Consider the following 23,404-nt stretch of genomic DNA (forward strand, 5'->3'; position numbering starts at 1 on the left):
TTGGAACTGACTTGTTCAAGGTCACACAGCTAGCTGAACAGTCAAAAGAGGACCCCATTTCAATGCTCTATCTACAGTCCCCAGTCACAGTGAAAGCACTATGTCACATTGTTTTCACTGTCCCTCCAACTGGCCCCACAAATGGTGTTTTCTTCTCCAAATATCCTCATATTCACTCTCCCTTGGTCATATCTATAGCAAATCAAGAAAAGGGCAAAAGCAGAACCAGGCTCAGTGGCTCACACCTGTAATCCCAGCACTTTGGGAGGCCAAGGAGGATGGATCACCTGAGGTCAGACGTTCAAGACCAGCCTGGCCAACATCGTGAGACCCCCGTCTCTACTAAAAATACAAAAATTAGCCGAGCGTGGAAGCGGACACCTGTAATCCCAGCTACTCGGGAGGCTGAGGCAGGAGAATTGCTTGAACCCAGGAGGCAGAGGTTGCAGTGAGCCAAGATCGTGCCACTGCACTCCAGCCTGGGGGACAAGAGTGAAACTTCATCTCAAAAAGAAAAATAAAAAGAAAAAAAAAGACAAAAGAAAAAGGCAAAAGCGGAAGGTTTGGACAAGGGTTATTTCTGACTCAGAATCTTGAGGTCCTATAAAGCCTCTTACAGATCTATTTTTAACCAAATATCATGGATAATTAATTACAGCATCTTCTAAAAACTAACCCTGCAGACGGCTCTGTAGAATTAATGGGAAGGCAATAAAAGCTTTAGTGAGGAGATCAGACTGTCCATTACAGAGTGTGGTAGAGAATAGTCATTAAGGAGCCAAAGTCATTAGAGTCCTTTTGCCCTCTCTTCAGATACTAGGACTGAGGACTAAGAAAATTGGCTAAGAAATGGAAGAAAACAGCCCTGCATAACCATAACAAACAACAACACCATCATCAATAATAGCAACATCCCCTGCCGCAACACCACCACAAAGCAGGGCTTATAAAACTTACTGCAAAATTCCTCAATAATGTTTACCAATCCAAGAATTTTCTTTTTAAAAAAAGACCACAGCAAGAGAACATTATCCTTGGAAATTTCAAAGAAATTACAAAACATTCGGAAAAGTGAGATGGGAAAAGCAATATGGTAGATGCTTCTCAAGTGTTTTATTATTCATCATTACAATTTCAGTGATGAGAAAACTGAGGTTTAATTTAGCAAGGTCATATAAATTACAGTGTTATGCACTGTCTTCCAAACAATTGTAAAAATTGACAAATGTGGATCAAACAGCTTAAAATTATCTATACCCTTTTACATTGTAAATTCGTATCTGGGAAACCATACCTAAAACCTAATCATGGGATGGTCATGGTGGAAAATACCTGTAATCTCAACACTTTGGGAGGCCAAGGCAGGAGGATTGCTCAAATGCCTGATGGCAACAGTGAGCCATCTCTACAAAAGTGAGACCCCCATCTCTACAAAAAACAAACAAACAAACAAAAAGAACTAATTCTGAATACAGGGGGATAAACCTTTATATCCAAAGGTAGGTATTCAACATTATTGCTGATGATGAATAATTGAAAACACATAAAATGTCCAATGATTGGGAAATTATTAAGTATGTCCACTTAATGGACTATTATTGAAGCTATTAAAAAGGAAATTACACAAAATTTTCTGTACATGACAAAATAGCTAGAGTGTCACACTATTTAAAAACAGCAGAATATAAAAATCTGTATGCAACAATTGTACACAAGTACAGCTATATGCAGAAAATTGTTTCTACCCCCAAAAAAGCCAAGAAAAAAATACATCAAAATAATTGATTCTTTTTTTTTTAATTAAATCTAGCTCTCGGGCTTAACTATTTATTGATTATTCACTATGACATTAACACGGTTATGGAGTGCATATATGTATAAATTTTAAAGTCAAAAATGAAATGATTTAAAGTCCTACTTAAAGCTGGGCATGGTGGCTCATGCCTATAATCCCTTCACTTTGGAAAGCCGAGGTAGGCAGATCGCTTGAGCTCAGGAGTTCACAACCAGTCTGGGCAACATGATGAAATTCAACTCTACAAAAAAAGCTACAAAAATTAGGGCCAGGTGCTGTGGCTCACACCTGCAATCCCAACACTTTGGGAGGCCGAGGCAGGTGGATCACTTGAGATCAGGAGTTTGAGACAAGCCTGGCCAACATGGTGAAACCCCATCTCTACCAAATATACAAAAATTAGCCAGGGGTGGTGGTGAGCACCTGTAATCCCACCTACCCAGGAGGCTGAGGCAGGAGAATTGCTTGAACCTGGGAGGTAGAGGTTGCAGTGAACTGAGATCGTGCCTCTGCACTCCAGCCTGGGTGACAGAGCAAGACTCCATCTCAAAAAAAAAAAAGAAAGAAAGGAAAAAAAAAGCGACAAAAATTAGCCGGGTGAGGTGTGCTTCCTGGCTACTTAGGAGGCTGAGATGGGAAAATCAAATGAGCCTGGGAGGTCAAGGCTGCAGTGAGCCACAGTCCTGCCACTGCACTCCAGCCTAGGTGACAGAGCCAAACCCTGATTAAAAAAAAAAAAATCCCACTTAAGCTACTTATTAGCTATGTGATCCTGGGCAAGTTTCTTAACCTCCATTAGCCTCATTCACCTCCTTAAAATTGCTCTGAGAATTAGATAGTGTACACAAAGCAGTAGGCACACAGTAGGTACTCAGTATACGGCAGCTAATAATAATCTTTTTGTTCATTTCCATATTTTTATAACAAAGTATGTTTATATTATAATGCAAAGATACCAATAAACCCAATTATTACTTTTTTTAATGAAAACTGCCTAAGATCATGTAGTCAGTAAATAAACAGGTCAGAGTCTGAACTCAGGTCCAGCCAAATCCAAGACCATGTTTCTAAATCCTACCGTATCCCCATGAAGAAAAGTGAGCCAAGATATAAGGGTCATTGCTATGGATACAATATGGTGGCAGGAACAGGATAGAGAAGAGAGCTCAGAGTGAAAGATTACTGGAGTCCAAGAGACCTTAATGAGGGAGAAAGAGTAAATGGCAGACAGGCCTGAAGCCTGGGCCTGCCAAATGATGCTCCTGAGAAAATGACATTCACTTTGCTAGATCTCTCAACAAATAGGAACGTCTTGGGATCATTTTGTACCACTTACTTGACCCTGGCTGGCACTTAACCAGCAGTCAGTCTCCAGATCAGTCAGAAGGGAAATAGGCAAAAAGGTATAAAAAGCCTATGAGAATAGGGGGCTCATGTTCAGCAGTCTCCTCACTCTGCATGAGTGCCATCTTCTTCACTCAAATTCCCCAGTGGAACCTCAGAGGGCCTGGGAGCTTTGAAAGGACACTGGGTTGTGCCCTGCTTTGTGAATCCCGGACCACTGAGTGTGGAACTGAGACCAGGGCTCCAAGAAAGCAGCCAGTGTTAAGACATCCCACATCCTTCTGTGTTCTGAAAAATGGTTAGACTGCAAAGTCTATATATAGACTTTGCACCTCATATATAGCATCAATCTCCATTCTTCTTCATGCCTCCCATAAGACTTGCAGGTGACTCCCTTGTTTACCTGCCTCTACAATACCCCAATTTTCTTCCATTTCTTTGAGATGTTCCTCATTAATAAAGGTTCTCCCTATGGCAATAACTTCCTTAATTGTCCAGTGCATAGTTTTGGTGCTTTTTGTTTTATCGTCTGAGTTGCATAGGAAGCACCATGAAATCAAAAGAGATGTTCAGACTTCCCTAGCTTAAATGGGCTAAACGTTACCAATGTACATATTTCAGAAATTGAATGCTATACAGGAAGTTCTTAGAGAACGATCAATGTTCTTGCTTTCCATAGTATGTTTTATTAAGATTTCTCAATCTCTTTACTTGATATTCTTTTGGGTGGCTGGGGGTTGTTCAATCGATCCTCCCACCTCAGCCTCCTGAGTACCTGGGATTACAGGTATGCATCGCTGAGCCCAGCTTTACTTGATATTATTGACATATTCTTGGTATATTCTAACTATAAGCTTGCTATGTTCATGGTATATTATGTCAGAATTATTATGTTATGTCTGAAGACTTTTTTCTTCATAAAGGTTGTTTACCAACTTTTATAAATATAATATTCACTCTTCCTTGAAAATAGTGTTATTATGATTATAGATTTTTTGTAAAATCTTTTTATGGATTGATATTTCTTTTGTTTTATATGCCACATAAATCCCATGTATTTTTCAGTTGCACTATTCTTCTGGTAATAAAATTTCATCAAGTCTTCCACTTTTGAAAATGATCAGTAATAAGTTGGCCACTGCCATTTTATGTCTTTTCTCATCTACACATAGGTTTTTATGTTTTAATCTGATGCTTCCCTGAAAGCATTTAGAATCAGCTCCTAGACTCAAGTGAGTCACTCACATTTGCCTTCCAAAGTGCTGAGATTACAGGCATGAGGCACCGTACCCAGCCCAATTATCACCTTCTCATATGACTTCAAGTCATGGAGAACTAAAACCTGACGGCCCAGATCCCAATAGAGACTTCTGATTACCTTGTATTTTCTCTTTTCCTCAGGATCTCAGAAGAAGCCCTATGCACTCAAGCCCAATAACTTGATATAAACCTCTAAGAGCTTATCACCACAGCAGAAGGTGCATTGGGCTAGAACTTTCCCCAGAAAAGCTATTGCCTGTGCTAAGAAAGTCTAGCAAAATATTTGGTTCATGCATGCCCCTATATGAAAGATAACCAATATTGTGAACAATGTCACCAACTGACATATAAGCTTAAGAGCTTCAAGATGTATAACCAAAAGATTTTCCCCCCACCAATCTCATGAAAATCACTGAACCTTCAGAATTCAACTCCTGGCTCTTTACTTAAATACAATCTTTTACATTAGTGCTTCTTTTTTCATTTTAGCCATTCCTCTTTTAAGATGCCTGACCTCCAGGACTCTAAAACAACTGACATTTGCCACCACTTCTCAAAAGATACTTCAACTGGTTTTGTAGAAAAAAATACCAACAAAAGCCCTCAAGAGACTATTTCTTAGTCCCTTCTTTATCTCAACCAAGAGGTTTATGATCTGCTGTGAGTTGTTTAGCAATGAATAATATTCACATTAAACAAAAATCAGGATCAGGGGACTGACAATGTTGAACCCTCATCTCTCAGAAACCAGTAATGGGTGGCTGATGGAACTTTCCATCTAGAAGTCTGACCTTAAATCAATCTTCTTGGTCCACAAAGGTGTTTCTTTAAATATGTTAGCATAACTGGGGTGGAAATGTGATTTACAGTCTGAGATTTAAGAACATGACTTTTATTCCCCCAGGCATAAACAAACAACCCACTAAAACCCCATGGGTGACATTTTCTGGAAAAGATGTAGCAAGGTAGATGCACAGAATAAAAGAACTATGCTATCAGGGTTCACCTAATGGATGCCATGCTCTGCTGATGACAAGATTGAAATTTGAAGTTAAAATACGAGGCCCTCTGAAGATCCTCACCAAATAATTCCCAGGTACCCAAGCTGTAAACTTTAAGGAGGTATATTCACTCTCAAGTGCCAGCCTGTACTTGCACAACCCTGAGAGTAAGTGCCTCCTTAAATCTGAGCCCTAGCCACCTGCCTTGTTTCACCTTAACCCTGGAACTGACTCAGATATCACTTCTCTGAGAAGGCTTCCTTGTTTATTCTCCCCATCATCCTGTCCCCCAATACATATACACACCAGTCTGAATTAGGGGCTACCATGTGCTTACCTCTACCATAGTCCTTATCACATTGTGTTGCCATTGTCTATTTAGTTATCCACCTCCTTTAATAGACTATGAGCTCCTTGAAGGCAGGAAGATGTGTTCTATGTCTCTGAATCCCTTGTTTATGTCAATTTAGTGGACACGCTACCTATTTACTAATGAACAAAAATACATATAAGGGATCCTGAGAAAAGAGTAACCTGGCCTGGTGCAGTGGTTCACGCCTGTAATCCCAGCACTTTGGGAGGCCAGGGTAGGCGGATTACCTGAGGTCAGGAGTTCGAGACCAGCCGGGCCAACATGGTGAAACCCAGTCTCTACTAAAACCACAAAAAATAGCCGGGCATGTATTTACGCATGCCTGTAATCCCAGCTACTTGGGAGGCCGAGGCAGGAGAATCTCTTGAACCCGGGAGGCGGAGGTTGCAGTGAGTCGAGATCACGCCACTGCACTCCAGCCTGGGTGACAAGAGTGAGACTCTATCACAAAAAAAAAAAAAAAAAAAAAAAAGTAAGCATATTCTCTTAAGCCTATGTGGCAAACGGGCCTCTTTCTAGCTCATGGTGCTATGGTGACATTGCAAGTCATTTGCCTATGCCAAAATTTGTATGATTGGGAAGTCCATGAGGACAAGCTTTATAGCAGATGCTCAATAAAATGTTATTGAATGCATCAATTGGGCCTTAGGAGATTCAGGCTCTAATAGCAAATCTGGTACTATGTAGCTGTGTGGTACCTTCCACAATCACATCCCTACCTCTGGATCTCAGTTTCTCCATCTGTTGAATTGAGGGATAAACTTGCTACTATTCTGTCTCTCTTTCTCTCATTAGTCTATATAAAGTGCTTACAATGACATCTGCTATTTGGGAGCACTCTAAAAGTGTCTGTTTCTCTCGTTTAATCTACAAATCCCATTTTTCAAGCAAATTCTTACATGAAAGCCCAATATAAACCGCTGTTTCATTTGATCATGAAAGACGGGAGACACTGAGGATCCAAGGAGCACAGTTTGGAAAAGCTTGAGATCTGTCCTGGGGTTACAAAATGCTCGCTGATGTTATAAAGACTATGTAAAAATCAAGGCCCTGGGCTCCGCTATAGAGATTCTGATTCTTTAGGTATAAGGTAGGTCCTGTGACAGGATAAATGAGATCCTCAGGTGACTCGGATATGAAGTTATACAAGAAATAATGAACTAAATACTATTTAAGGTCCCTGCCAACATGGACATTTTACAATCCTATATTTTCCTTTGGTTAATTTGGGAAATATAATTTCAAACCAACACTGTTTTCCACAAATTACCTTCTATAGTGTTCCTAGTAGAATCAATAACAATGAATTATTGAGCACCAACTATATGCCAGACACTGAGCTAAATGATTTACAGACACTCTCTGATATAAGTATTATCTGATTTGCTCCTCATGACCTTGTGAGGTGGATTATACTCCCCCACTATACTGATGTGGAAAACAGATGCTCAACAAGCTCAATTAATGTTACCAAGATCCCATAGCTAACATATAAAACTCAAATCTAAGCAGACACAAGACTTCTTAGACACCTGGGATTTCCTTTGGTTACAGAGACATAGAGGTAAAGACAAGGCAATGCCAAGAAGGCATAGATGTCTAACTCTAAAGCAGTGAAAAAAGTCACGGTCAGATCAATGACACATGGCCTCCCACTTGTCCCTGTTAGACATAAACTATTCAGGGTAAGTCCTAGAGCTGATCATCAGGGGGAGGAACTCTTCAGAATCCTCAGGCTTTCTCCATGAGCTCTAGGAAGCACTGTCATTTCTGCTAAATAACGAGTACCTACAATGCTACTGAGTGACCTTTTGGAGCCAATAATGAAAATTTTTTAATGAGAAGGCCCTCTGCACATATAATGTGAAATCCAAAAGGGTATCACAATTCCATCCAAAGTGTGCTTTAAGCAATTTTTTTTTCCAGTGAAACAAGATGTATTGACTCAGGGCCAGCAGTATTGGCAATAGGAGGGCATGGCACACTCTGCGTTCTCAGCTTCCAAAGCAACTGCTCTTTCCCAACAATAGCCTCCCAGTAGGGTCCCCAGTATTTTTTTCTCGAAGCCTCCAGAGAGCCTCAGCCTCAGCTGTTGGAGTACTGGCTCTTCCTCTCACTACCACCACAATTCCCAGCTTTCAAAATGAGATTCAACAAGGACAATGACCATGACAGGCCAATGAATTTTCAAAACCTCTCTTTGGTCCTCAATAATGAAAGTCAGTTCATTAAGTCAGCATCCTTAAAAGCAGTGTTCAAATGATAAGTAGGAGCTTCTGAAATTGGCAGGCAAATGATCACTGAGTTAAAGAGTTATTATAAATCATACATTAAGAAGCAAAAAGGCCGGGCACTATGGCTCATGCCTGTAATCTCAACACTTTGGGAGGCCAAGATGGGTTGGATCACTTGAGGTCAGGTGTTCGAGACCAGCCTGGCCAACATGGTGAAACCGTGTATCTATTAAAAATACAAAAATTAGCCAGGCATCATGGCGGGTGCCTGTAATCCCAGCTACTCGGGAGGCTCAGGCAGGAGAATCACTTGAACCCGGGAGGCAGAGGTTGCAGTGAGCCCACTGATCTCCAGCCTGGGGAACAGAGCAAGACTCCATCTTAAAAAAAAAAAAAAAAAAAAAAAAAAGAAGCAAAAGACCGGGTGTGGTAGCTGATGCCTATAATCACAGAGCTTTGGGAGACCAAGGTGGTGGGAGGATAGCTTGAGCCCAGGAGTTCAAGACCAGTCTGGGTAAACAGAGCAAGACCCTGTCTTTCTTTCTTTTTTTAAAAAAGCAGCAAAGATGTCATAATCAGCAGCTCTGATGGAGCCCCACAGACCGCCACAGGAACCTGGCATCACCAAGGAGTCATTTTTCTTTTGTTTATAAGTCATTTTGCCCAGGCTCACACACCCTTTTTCCTGCATAGCACTCATTGACATTTGCAGTGAGGTTCATGGGATTAAGAGAATTAAGGCTCAAAGTTCAACATAAAGGAAGACATGAGAAAAGTCTCAGATCTGTTGGTGGCTTTGGTATCAATAGGCACCTGTTCAAAATCAGACCCTTATACCAGAAAAAGGAGCCATTTATATAATTTCATGTACCATGTATCTCCCAATCTTCCAACTGATAGGCAAGTAGCAGTTATTTTTAAAAAGAAGTACAAAAATATCTTATATTAATTATAATGTTGAAATACCTAACATTCATTTAGACACTATGCACACTTGGCATTATCTCATCCCCATTTTACAAGATAAGAAAATTTAACACTTAGAGAGGTGAAGTTACTTGCCAAGGTTACAGAGCTATTAAGATGCAGAGGTAGAGTTCAAACTTGGGTTACTTGATTCCAGAGCCCATAATGTTAACTTTTAAATAGTCATGCACTTGGACCTGGATAGATTTACTGAAGTAAAATAAAATGGAGTGAATAAGAAAATAATACAAATACAAATATCTGACTCACTAGTTACACAGTCACATTTAACCAAAATGGTCACCAATCTAAATCTAAAAAATGTTCATTGAAATATTACTTATAATAGTGAAAAATGGAAATAAGCTATATTTCCAAGAATAGCTAAGTATTAAATGAAGTATAGCTCTCATAATAATGAAATTTGAATGTATCCATTACTCATTCATTTACCAACATTTCATTGAACATCTACTGTATGCCAGGCACTCCTTTATGTGCTGGGAAAACAGTAGTGAACAAAACAAGGCCATACAAACCACCCATAAAACTTGTGAAAAATCTTAAATTACATGGGAAAATGCTTATAATAAAATATTCGGTTAGAAAGATAATATTATATATTTAATATGAACTACATTGCATACAAAGAAAACAGATATATGTAGAGAAAAAGACTTAAAGGATAATATAAAAGTATGTCCAACATACTATTTCTGTGCAGGAATATCTTCCTATCATAAGTAACTTATACTTTTATATATTATTAAAATTGACTATAATAGGCATTTATTAATAATAATACATTTTCACATTTTAGTTCCAGGGCTAATAAATATAACTGTGTTACTAACTTGTTCCAGTAACAATAGATCATTCATAATAGCTCTTTGGTTCAGTGTTCTCATCTAGCAAATGCTCTCCACTAACCCTTTAACTCAGGAATCAGCAAACTTTTTCTTAAATGGCCAGAAGATAACGATTTTAGGCTTTGAGGACCATCCAGTGGTGGTCACTAACTACTCAGTGCTATTCTTGTGCCACAAAAATACCCATAGAAAACGCTTAAATAAATGAGTATGGGTATGTTCCAATAAAACTTTATTTACAAAAGCAGGTGGTGAGCTGGAATAGGCCCAGGGGTTTGTTAACCTCTCCTCTTTACCTTCATAACAAATAATACAAACGCAAACTTCTTTTGACTTCTACTATTCAACCTCCTCTTTTTAACATCTTTGATAGATATTAACCCCGTTTTAACAGAGGACAAGATGAGACTCAGAGACAGAAATATCTTCTCCAAGATTATACAACTAATAGAGTGAGTTGTTAAATCCAATTCCCAAGAGAGATGCTAAGCAACCTGTTCCTGATAAGTTGTAGACACACAAATGCTAATTTAACACTTTCTAGGGAAATTTGATTCCTTAGAAGAATCTAACTCCAACCATTTTGGGAAATAAACCAAAAAAGTCCCCCTTTTAATATATCCTTTAGGAAAATAACTATGCTTTAAAGAAAAGGTCGCTTGCAGACTGTCTGAGTCAAAAATCTCAGTAGAAGTTTAAGGGTATCTTTTGATTGCTGTCGTGTGAGGAGGAAATGGGACTGGCAGGGAAAGTTTCCTGATCCTTCCTAATCAACCTCCCAGGGCCTTGGCATTGGACCACAGTGGATGAAGATGTCCAAGTGCTCTGTATCCACAAATCAAAAAGACTACATGGTCTCAGGGCTGCCTCAACAGGTATATGACCACATGTAGCTGAAGACTTACCGATGTTAATTTCATCATCAGTCAGAGTGTCTCCAATGAAATCAAACTGAAATGACTGCAGCGTCTGGGAAAATTTCTGAACAGCAGAAGAATAATCTGCAAAGGAAGGGTAACAAGAGAAATGTTCAACAATGCTATGCTTTGATCTATTTCCTCATCTCTGTAAGAGCAGATAAAAGAAAACCAAAGGTAAGTGCTCTGAGCAGGTTGCAACTAGCATTTAATGAAATAAAACAAAAGATTAGATATGCAGTAGAAGAAAGTTTGAACAACTAAAATCACAAGAAGAAAGGATGGGGCATCTCAGTAAAGTCCTTAAAAGTTATGGGACATGTTTTTATCCTCAACACCTCTCCTCTCTGACCTGTTCCACTCAAAGCATGGAAGACATGAAACTACTTAGATATTCTCTTAAGAGGGTCTCCTTACACATTTCCTAAACCCCTATATTATGGGCAATACACTAGATGCTTTCCATTTTATACATGTGGAGTTCAAAGTCCCAGAGCTTGGTGGCAAAGCTGGAAATAGAAGCCAGGTGGTCTGTCTGCTTCTCCAGAGCCCTATCCGTGATGATACAGGTACCACTTGGACATTTTACATGTTAACCAGATGACAGCCTGGGTTAGGATGCTATCTGGAAGACGAAGAGTCTTAACTTGTTCACAGATATTTATCAAGAGACCTGACCTAAGAAAGCAACAAATGAAAACAATCAGGGTGACATGGCCAAACAAATGCTTTTATTTTTGGTCAATGATTTTGAATTTTAGAATATATTTTAGTGTATAAGTTGGTATAAAATTAAATCATGTTTAGCTATACTTTTGAGAAGTTATCTTTATTGAGATTTTTTAAATATGTCCCCACCAAGAGGTCCAACCCAACTTTTGACCCTTGTTGCACTCCAAGAGTGGTTCTAAGGCCAGCAGCATCATCATCGCCTGGGAGGTGGAAGGAAATGCACATTGCCAAGCCCTACCCTGGACTTAACAAATCAGAAATTATATTTTTATACAAGCCCCAGGGCATTCATATACTCCTTAACTTTGAGGTACACTGATCTTACCAACTAAGCTAACCTGTTAGACCATGTTCTAGGAAAGCTTAAGCTTGTTGGTTATTTTTGGCTCTCTTTTCCGATTTCTTCTTTCTCTCCCTAGTTTCATCACCCTCCTCCATCCTGCATTTTCAAACCTATCATATGCATGGACTTACTGAGCCTGAGTATTTGCTCTCAGACCAAGGAAAATGGAGACAAGGCAAGCAACCACACTGAGTCCTTTTAATGAAAAGCTGTCATCGTTAAGCAAAAACACAATAAAACAAGTTCAAGCATTTGGCTAAAACAAATTATAAGCCAAAAATTTTATTAGCATTTTGTCTTTGTCTCATTTTCAGAAATACTTATTATCAGAATTTTAAGTCTTAACTCTTTGAACGAATCACTGAAAATAGTAATAATAACAATAATAATGACATTTTTACACAGACCAGGTTACCATGGCTTCTCACAATTTTGACAATCTAGAATAACATTTTCCACTACAAATCTAAGCCACATGAATGTGACAAGTGCATGCATACCCTTCAAATCCTTTCACAGTACATCAGCAACGAGAACACAAAACTGGCTCCATGTCTGGAAAACAATTTATTTTTTCTGCTCTCCTTGGCTAACAGTAAAAAAGGGCAGGCCCAGAATTCCCCATCTGCTCTCTGTTATGCTCAGGGAAATTAAATAAAAACATTTATTGTGTTGCTCTTCCACACCTACTAGTATTTCCTAAATATTATTTGAGCCAAGGAAGGAACAGTTATTAATTATTCCTCTTCTTAAAATTATCTCAAAATTTCAGAAACCACAAATACTATAATATTCAACATTTATAGTATTTTGAAAATAAAGGCATGGAATAAGGAAGAAGTTGCATCTAGTCTCCCTTTTCATTATTTGTACCTATCTCTTCTTTTCTCCAGACTCTGGGCCTTTAAAACACTATATCTACAAAAGGCCTTGAAATTTTATGAGGAACTTTCCACAGACATTTCCATTTACTGCTCCCAACTACATAAAAGTAGGAAATACTGTCCTCACCTTAGAATCAAATGAACAAAAAATGAAACAATGCACACAAATTCCATTCAAAAATATGAACAAGCAGCCGGGTGTGGTGGCTCACGCCTGTAATCCCAGTACTTTGGGACACTGAGGCGGGCAGATCACCTGAGGTCAGGAGTTCGAGACCAGCTTGGCCAACTTGGTGAAATCCCATCTTTACTAAAAATACAAAAATTAGCCAGCTGTGGTGGTGGGCTTCTGTAGTCCCAGCTACTCAGGGGGTTGAGACAGGAGAATCACTTGAACCTGGGAGGTGGAGGTTGCAGCGAGCCGAGATCATGCCACTGAACTCCAGCCTGGGTGCCAGAGCGAGACTCCATCTCAAAAAAAAAAAAAAAAAAAAAAGAACAAGCATAAATTCACAGCTCTTCTTGAAACAAGGTCCAAGTTCCCATACATTTGTCCCTTGTGCTGAGAAAAGTCCTGGAAAAGACTCATTTTAGATAAATAAGTGAAGTGGATGACTTCTAGACTACAAAGAATCCATAGATAACCTAGAAATGCTTGTCGTGTGTGACACATTTAATTCTTCATCATTTTAAATTCACTACATCACTCCAAACAATGTGAACTCATCATTTTATCTTCCCCATCCCCGTCCACTCTGCCACTATGTCAATATTTTTCAGTCCAGCTTTCAGAGTCCTCTCTCCATCACCTTATTTATGTATGTGTCTTCCACAATGTCTTTACTTCACCTTTCCCTTACACATTATAGAATGTAGTTGGATAGTGCTTTTTAGGCACTTTGAACTTTAAGGGAATGAGACAGAATATGAACAAGATTGATTAATTAGTGTAGACACCTGTTTTTCATCACAATACCTTTCGAGAGTTTCATGAAAATAGAATCATATAAAATAGACTCCTTTGTATCGGACTCATTTAGGTCTGCACAATGTTTTAAAATTCATCCACGTTATCGCTTGTATCAGTAATTTTTGTTTTTGTTGCTAAGTAACATTCCATTATGTAAATATACCACAATGTGTTTATTTATCATTTCTTCATGGACATCAGTGTTTATTTCAGTTTTTCACCATTGTGAATAAAGTTTCAAAGAAAATTCATGCACAAGCCTCTTCAGGGCATATGTTTTCATTTCTCCAATGCATGGGTTACATGGTAAATTGGTAAGTATACATAACCCGAGTGCCACATTTAGCTAAAAATAAATCAAGAGCCAGGCGCGGTAGCTCATGCCTATAATTAAGCACTTTGGGAGGCCAACGCGGGCAGATTACTTGAGGTCAGGAGTTCGAAACCAGACTGGCCAACATGGTGAAACCCCATCTCTACTAAAAATACAAAAATTAGCCAGGCATGGTGGCTTGCACCTGTAGTCCCAGCTACTTGGGAGGCTGAAGCAGGAGAACCACTTGAACCCGAGAGGCAGAGATTTCAGTGAGCCGAGATCCTGCCACTGCACTCCAGCCTGGGCAACAGAAAGAGACTCTATCTCAAAAAAAAAAAGAAAACAGAAAAAAAAGAAATTTAAAAAGCAATCACGATGGGTTGCAGTGGCTCATGCCTTTAATCTCAGAGCTTTGGGAGGCCAAGGCAGGAGGATTGCTTGAGGTCAGGAGTTTGAGATCAGCCTGGGCAATATAGTGAAACCCTGTCTCCACACAAAAAAATTTTCTTTAAATTAGCTATGTGTGGTGGTGCAAGCCTGTAGTCCTAGCTACTTGAGAGGCTGAGGCGAGAGGACTGATTGAGCTCAGGAGTTCAAGGCTACATTGAGCTGTGATCATGCTATTGCACTCCTGTCTAGGTGAGAGTGAGACCCTGTATCTTAAAAATATAAAAATTTTAAAAAAGAAAGCAATCACATTTGCAATAGCTACAAAAAAATAAAATACCTAGGAATAAATTTGACCAAGGAAGTAAAAGATCTACACATGGAAAACTATAAAACACTGAAGAAGGAAAGTGAATAGGATGCACAAAAATAAGGAAAAGACATCCGATGTTCAATAATTTTAGAAGTTAATATTGTTAAAATGAACACACTACCCAAAACAATCTATACTTCAGTGCAATCCCTAACAAGGGATTGCAAAGGGCATTCTTCACAGAAATATCAACACAAATGCTACAATTTATCTGGAATCACAAAAGACCCCAAAAGCAGTATATCAAAGAGATATCTGCATCATTTTTATTGCAGCACCTATTCACAATGCCAAAATATGGAATCGACCTAAGTGTTCATCAATATATAAATGAGTAAAGAAAATGGGCCAGGCACAGTGGCTCACGCCTGTAATCCCAGCACGTTCGGAGGCCAAGACGGGTGGATCACTTAAGGTCAGGAGTTTGAGACCAGCCTGACCAACATGGTAAAACTCCATCTCTACTAAAAAAACACAAAATTAGCCAGGTGTGGTGGTGCATGCCTGTAATCCCAGCTACTTGAGAGGCTGAGGCAGGAGGATCGCTTGAACCCAGGAGGCGGAGGTTGCAGTGAGCCGAGATCACGCCATTGCACTCCAGCCTGAACAACAAAAGCGAAACTTCATCTCAAAAAAAAAAAGAAAGAAAGAAAATGTAATATATATACACAGTGAAATACTATTCAGCAATTAAAAAGCATGAATCCTGGCATTCATGGCAACACGGATGAGCCTTGAAGACATTATGTTAACTAAAATAAGCCAGGGACAAGAAAGATAAATACCACATGCTCTTACTCGTATGTGAGAGCTAAAAAAGTTGATCTCATAGAAGTAGAGAATAGAGTAGTGGTTACTAGAGGCTTGGAAGGGTAGGGAGGAGCAGGGGATAAAGAGGAGTTGGTTAGGCCTGTCTCAAAGAAACAAAGAAGAGTTGGTTAATGTATACAAAATTATGGCTAGATAGAAGAAAAAGTTCCACTTTCTATTGCAATGCAGTGTGACTATAGTTAACAATATTTTATTGTATACATTCAAATAGTTAGAAAACAGGATTTTGAATGTTGCCCAGACAAAGAAATGATAAATATTTTAGGTCATGCTAATTACTCTGATTTGATCATTACACATTATATACACATATTGAAATATCACACTGTATCCCATAAATACATACAAATATGTATCAAATAAAAATGTTTATCAATCTTTTATAAAATAAATGACCATTTTTTTCAAACATGATTATACCATTTTGCATTCTGTAGGATAATTTCAGATGATCCACATACTTGCCAACACCTGGTTATTTATTTATTTATTTTCATTTTAGTCATTCTAATGGGTGTGTAATAGTATCTCACTAGTTTTAATTTGCATTTTTCTGGTGATTAATGATATAAATGTCTTATATATTTATTATTTGCGTATCTTTTTTTCAAGAAGGGTCTGTTCAAATCTCTTGCCCATTTTATAATTGAGTTGTCTTATGACTAAACTATAAGATTTCTTTATGTATTCTGGAAACGAGTCTTTTGCCAGATAAATGTATTGCAAATATTCTTTAAATTAACAAAGGGCTTAGCAATCTGAATACTGTTTATTTAATTTTAAAAAGACTGAATCTCTATAAGAACAGTGACCTTTTTGGTATATTAAGGTATCCTAATCAAAGCACCATCTCCATCTCTGCAGTAACACTGAAAACCCACAGTCATACAGCTACAACAGCTGTGAAAATCAACAGCTTAGCAGCCACTAGAGAAGGCAGAATGTGGTTGAAGTTTCACAAGGCCCTACCCCCAGAAAATTGCCATCCGGTTTAATATGTCCTATAAGCTCTATACTCAAAATTTGTCTTAGTTTGTTCTGACTTTAAGTTCATTCTGTGAAAACAACACTGCTATTGGGGAATTTGCCAAAAACAATCATCTGAAATAGTTTAAGATTATGGTGACCTGAAGCAGTGTGACAAGCTGAAATTAACAAGAGGCTGACCAAAACACTTGGTAAAAAAAAATAATAATAATTAAATAAAATCAAGACACGCCAGGCTTGGTGGCTCATTCCTATAATCCCAGCATTTTGGGAGGCTGAGGCTGGAGGATGGCTTGAGCCCAAGAGTTCGAGACTAGCCTGAGTAACATAGTGAGACCCCCATCTCTAGAAAAAATAAAAATAAAAAATAGCCGGGTGACGTAGTGTATGCCTGTGGTCAAAGCTACTCAGGAGGCTGAAGTGGCAAGAGGTCGAGACTGTAGTGAGCAGAGATCATACCACTGCACTGAAGCCTGAGTAACAGAGAGAGACCCCATCTCAAAATAATAATCATAATAATTTTTAATGGACAATGGCATGCCCATGGGGGCTTTGAAAAGTTGCAATGTAAAATCTAGAAAGACATGGGTCATAAAAAAGAATATGTGCATGTTCCAGGCTATTCATAGGCCCATGAAAGACTTAAGAAGTTCCTAATCTCTCACCTCTTGCTTAGCCTTGAGGTTCTGCACAAGCAGGAAGAGAAAGATAAGGCATAATGGTCATCTGCCTAGGTGAATGTTGTTGAAAGCATATCCCAATTCACACAATGACCAGCAGCAAAAGCTGGAAGGCTATTGGTTCAAAGTATTTAAATTAAATCATTGTTCAATCATTAGCTGCCCACTAAGCAAACCTACCAGAGGCTTCAGTGGCTTCTAACAACAAAGAATACACACTTTATAGAATTAGTCCAAAAAGTCAATAAATAAGCATACAATAACAAACAACCACCCTGGGGAAGGGAAAAATCTAATTTCCAGAGTTGCCACATGATTTTATATGTTCACTTTTCAACAAAAAATTATGAGACAGACTAAGACACAGGAAACAATAGTCCATGCTCAACGGGACACCATGCCTAAGAACTAAGGAAGGACTGAGAACAATGTCTCACCAAAGAGAAAATATCAATAAAACAATGGAAATAATTTTGAAAGAACCAATTAAAACATACAGTGGTGAGGGAGCTGCTGAATAAATTCTTCCACTCTTCAGTCCCCAGCTGGATAGTTCTCAGTCATATTTCATAAGGCTCTTCAGAGGCTACAGCATGATTAAACTAGTTGTCTGAGCATTGGCCAACTCAATAATGCATCCAAATATTGGCTTTTCCTCCTTTCCCATTTCACTTCTTTTCCACTCCCTGCATTGATCATTTCCTTTGTCCCTCACTCTTGCTTCCACTTAAACTACCTCTGCTCCCAAGCCTCTGCATCAAGCTCTCTCTGCTTTTAGGGGGAAGCCAGGTAAAGATAATGAGCTCTTCATTACTGGAGCTGACTACTACTCATTACTGGAGCAAATGTTAGAAAAAGATTCTAGGCATTAGATTATAACAAACTTTATCGAAAGATTGGGGAGGAATCAGTAACTAACTGGAATGGGAAGTTGGGAGATACAAAGAAGGGGAGCAAGAATGAAGGAGAAGGAAAATACATGAGCTGCTTCAGAGAAAAGAAAAGCTTTTCTTATCCATAATCTCAAAATCTAAAATAATGTCCAGTATAAAGTAGGTCCTCAATGTTAGCCAAATGAATGTATGACTTTAAAAGAGTAAATCAACTTTTTAATTTCTAAAGGTCTAATTTAATAGATGGAAGCTGTCCGAAAAATTAAATCTACTTTTTCCCCAAATTCATCTTCTTTTTTTGAAACAGGGTCTCATTGTGTCACCCAGGCTGGAGTGCAGTGGCGTGATCGCAGCTCACTGCAGCCTTGACCTCCCGGGCTCAAGTGATCCTCCCACCTCAGCCTCCCACATAGCTAAGACTACAAACACACACCACTCCACCCAGCTAATTTCTAAAATTTTTTGTAGAGACAGACCCTTGCTTTGTTTCCCAGGTTGGTCTTGAAGTCCTGGCTTCAAGTGATCCTCCCACTTTGGCCACCCAAAGTGATGGGATTACAGGTATGAGCCACTGCACCCAGCCCCCAAATCCACTTTAATATATAAGCAGTTTACTACCATTTCAGTGGTCCCAGGAATATTAAATAAATGTTGCAAAAATTTAGCACAGCTTACAGTTTCATTACTATAGCTGTATTACATTAGGAATTTATAGAGTGGGTCAGATGTGGTGGCTCACGCCTGTAATCCCAGCACTTTGGGAAGCTGAGGCATGCGGATTGCCTGAAGCTCAGGAGTTCAAGAGCAGCCTAGGCAACATTGTGAGACCCTGTCTCTACCAAAAAAAAAAATAATAATAATAATAATAGCCAAGCATGGTGGTGTGCACCTGTAGTCCCAGCTACTCAGGAGGCTGAGGCAGGAGAATTGCTTGAGCCCGGGAGGCAGAGGTTGCAGTGAGGTGAGATCACATGCCATTGCACTTCAGCCTGGGTGACAGAGCGAGACCCTATGTCAAAAAAAAAAAAAAAAGGAATTTATAGCGAATGGATATACGAAACTCCATGTGAATTGTGCCAGTAATCCATTATGCCATAAAAGCTGCATAAGGATAACCTATAGAAAATTGTTCTGAGATATTAGTGCCAAAGGTACTGATCAACCCAGGGAGTGGAAAAAGGGTGTATCAAGAAAAGGAAATAATGAAGCCCAAGTCCTAATTAGTTTCCACTTATAGAGGAGACAAACTACAATGCAACATGTATAGAACAGGAAAACATGTATAAAATGTTATCTACAAGTACAGGTATATATATTTACCTGTATTGTGTATAACTCCATTTGCACCTAGTTTTTAACTGGGAAGAAACTTAGGTAGCTAAGTTTCAATATGACTCAAAACTTCATGGATGCAACTCTACTTCTAAAGCAGATTACACAATAAAAATGCCCGAGGGATTCCTAGGCTTTGTGGTTTTGACTACTTTCAGTTTGAAATAAAAAATGTTCTCTTAACACATGCATCCCTTTATACTTATGAATTTATTAGTTTCAATGAATCATCACATTACCACCTGGTAAGGTTATGTGCTTTTCCAAAGCAAAATGAGGTAGTGGAAATATCACTAAGACAGGAGTTTTAGTCTTGCCTCTGGAACAAATCAGTTTCATGAGTTTGGGCAAGTTAACTTGCCTCCCTGGGCCTCAATTAATCAAAAACAAAAAAATGCTACTACTTACCAGTTACTGTGGCTTCCCTTTAGTTCCTACAGTTGTGAAAGAAACATAATATTATATACCTCATTGGCTTGTGGGGGGATTAAAATAAGATATCATGGTGAAGTTCTTTCACAAAAAATAAATTGGCTGGGTGCGGCAGTGGCTAACGCCTGTAATCCCAGCACTTTGGGAGGCTGAGGCAGGCAGATCACTTGAGCTCAGGAGTTCGAGACCAGCCTGGCCAACATGGTGAAACCCCATCTCTACCAAAAATACAAAAAATCAGGCAGGCGTGGTGGTGTGTGCCTGTGGTTCTAGCTACTCAGGAGGCTAAGATGGGAGGATCACTTGAGCTCAGGAGTCAGAGGTTGCAGTGAGCTGAGACTGTGCCACTGCACTGCAGCCTGGGTGACAGAGTGAGACCCCATCTCACGAAAAGAAAAGAAAAGAAAAGAAAAGAAAAGAAAAGAAAAGAGAAAAGAAAATAAATCACTTTCTAAATGTAGTTATTTTTATTTTAAAATTTGGCTAACGTTGCTATTAACTAGACTGATATGAACTAATGAGGATATACGCAGTTAGCCTATAAATTTGAAGTGAAACTAGACTAGGACAGTGGTTCTCGCATTTGTTTTTTTGTTTTTTGAGACAGGGTCTAGCTCGGATGCCCAGGCTGGAGTGCAGTGGCATGATCTCAGCTCACTGCAGCCTCAACCTCCTGGGCTCAAGTGATCCTCCCACGTCAGCCTCCTGAGTGGCTGGGACTACAGCTGTGCGCCATGACACCTGGCTATTTATTTTTTTATTTTTTTCTTGTAGAGACAGGGTCACACTATATTGAGGAGGCCGATCTCAAACTCCTGTGCTCAAGCAATCTTCCTGTCTTGGCCTCCCAAAGTGTTGGGATTACAAGTGTGAGCCACTGCGCCCAGCCTGGTTCTTGCATTTTTAAAGGGTTATAGACCCCTTTGAGAATATAAAAAATACTTTCTTCCCAGAAAGATATATGTAACATAAACTTCTGTACAATCTCTACAGTGCCAGATGCCCTAAGAAACCCATGTTAAGAACCAATAAACAAGATAATCCTCAAGGTCTCTTCTCTTTAACACTCTTGAGTATATGTTTTTCCTTTTTAAAATGAGTAAATGAAGTAGCTACTCTATAAATCAGATTGATTTAACCAAAATATCTTCCTCCTAATCCAAATACATAAAAATACTGGGTAAAAGGGCAACAAACGTGTGTATTTTTAAAATACATAGCAAACTGAGAAAGCAAGAAAAAGAAGCTCCCAAGTACTAGAAATGAAGAACAAATTCAAAGCCATAACAGAGAGCAGCAGCTGAGGCAGTAGAGAGATTAGAACTAGATATACTCAGTTCTCATTATTTACGGATTCTATATTTGCAAATTTGCCTAGTCAATAAAATGTACTTGCAACACCAAAATCAATACTTACGACATTTTGCCCACTCATTCATGGACATGCAAATAGCTATGAAAAATGTGAGTCACCAATATATACATTCTGAGCTTGAAAAGGGGGATACTGCCTTCTTGTTTCAGCTCTCATACTATAAAACAATTGTCCTTTTCCTGGTCTATTTAGTGCCATGTTTGTCACATTTTTCTACTTCTTGTTGATGGGTTAGCTGTTTAACATGGCCCCTCTTAGCATAGTGCTGAAGTACTATCTGGTGGTCCTAAAGGAAAGAAGGCTGAGACATCCTTACAGAGAAAACAAGTAGGTGCTAGATAAGCTTCGTTCAGCCACAGATTATAGTGCTGTTAGCCATGAATTCAATGTTAATGAATCAACTATATATATGATAAAATATGGGGTCTTTAAACAGAAACCAGGTAAAACAAGTTTATGTATTGATGGCTGCTGAAAATGTGGAGAGGCTCACAGGTACCTAACCCTGTATTTCCTCTAGGAGAAATGGTTCAGTATTCACTAACTAAATGTTTACATTGACTTTACAGAGCATAACTACCATGAATAACAAGAATTGACTGTATGTGGTAGTTGGAATTTTATCAGCAGGCAAAGGGACATTATTTAGGAGCTGGGAGCTTGGAATGAGATCCCTTCATGAGGTCTACTGGCATATGACACTGTAGGAATACACTAGAGAGTCTCCCATTGTGGTAAAATAAAGTTATCCAGAACCACAAGCTTTTGCTAATTAAGAGTTCAAGTTTATACTGCTCACAAAGGTTTCTAAAAGTTAATTTTAAAACTAATCTTGAACCAGCACCACGCAAGCTCTAAGAAGAGGAAAAAAAAAATGCCCCATAAGAACACCTCTATAACCCAGGGCACATAAGGGAATCCCAAAGAAACAACTGCCACCCAGAACTTCACAGTTGAAAATCATAAACCACACTAGGAAACCAATATGAGAGCCAGGCAGCAGTCAAGGCAAATAAGTGGGTTCTCTTCTGTAAGATCTAGGATTATATTACACTCCAAAAAGTAATTTTTAAATATGAATAATTTAAATATTCAAAAAAATAGGAAAAATTAGAATCCATATACCAGTCACAGATTATCTCAAAAGAAACAAGAATCAGAATGACAGCCATTTGCTCAACAACAACACTGCCAAAAAATGGATTATTAGTTTTTACTTGCTAAGAGAAAATAACCATCAACATACTAGTAGCAAACTAGAAAACAGATCTGAAGAAATTATCCAGAGCACAGCACAGGGAGAAAAACAGCTGCAAAATATAAAAGAAAAAATAGGAGATAAGGCTAGGAAAAGAGGCACTGATAGCAAAACCCAAATAAGGGAATAAAAGGCATGGGGGAGGCCAGGTGCCATGGCTCATGCCTGTAATTCCAGCACTGTGAGAGGCCAAGGCAAGCAGATTGCTTGAAACCAAGAGTTCGAGACCAGCCTGGGCAACATTGTGAGAAGTTGTCTCTACCCCTTCAAAAAAAAAATTATTTAAAATCGCCAGGAATGGTGGTGCATGCCTGTAGTCCCCAGCTAAGGTGGTTGGGGGGAAGTTGAGGCTGGAGGATGGCTTCAGCCTGGGAGGTCAAGGCTTGCAGTAAGCTATGATAGTGCCACAGCACTCCCTGTCCCCGCTCCCAAAAAAAGAAAGAAAAAGAACAAAATGGGAATATCAAACAAAATGGATAATATATATTAAAAAGGGCAATTCACGTAGAATACACAGCAATTACAAACATACAAGCAACAAACATGAAATCCGCAGAATACATGAAGCAAAGGTGTGTGTTTGTTTGTTTGTTTTGAGATGGAGTCTCGCTCTGTCACCCAGGCTGGAGTGCAGTGATGCAATCTGGGCTCACTGCAACCTCCGCCTCCCGGGTTTAATTGATTCTCCTGCCTCAGCCTCCCGAGTAGCTGGGATTATAAGCACCCGCCACCGCACCTGGCTAATTTTTGTATTTTTAGTAGAGACGGGGTTTCACCATGTTGACCAAGCTGGTCTCGAGCTCCTGACCTCAAGTGATGCGCCCACCTCGGCCTCCCAAAGTGTTGGGATTA

At 39.1% G+C, this 23,404-nt stretch overlaps 1 protein-coding gene across 5 annotated transcripts in view; it reads right to left on the minus strand.

Moving 5' to 3' along the window:
• OPHN1 (oligophrenin 1) overlaps positions 1–23,404 on the minus strand; it is a 386,455-nt gene that overhangs the window by 243,717 nt on the left and 119,334 nt on the right. For 4 of the 5 annotated variants that reach the window (XM_003816906.6, XM_014343473.4, XM_008970014.4 and 1 more), the window contains exon 3: positions 10,748–10,843. In XM_003816906.6, coding sequence (XP_003816954.2) covers positions 10,748–10,843 — 96 coding nt within the window. Of the gene's footprint in view, positions 1–10,747; positions 10,844–19,044; positions 19,165–23,404 lie in introns of all 5 variants that reach the window. The other variant, XM_055106586.2, reaches the window with a different exon arrangement.

This window comes from Pan paniscus, chromosome X (genome assembly GCF_029289425.2).
Source record: "Pan paniscus chromosome X, NHGRI_mPanPan1-v2.0_pri, whole genome shotgun sequence".
In the NCBI taxonomy this organism is placed as follows: Eukaryota; Metazoa; Chordata; class Mammalia; order Primates; family Hominidae; genus Pan; species Pan paniscus.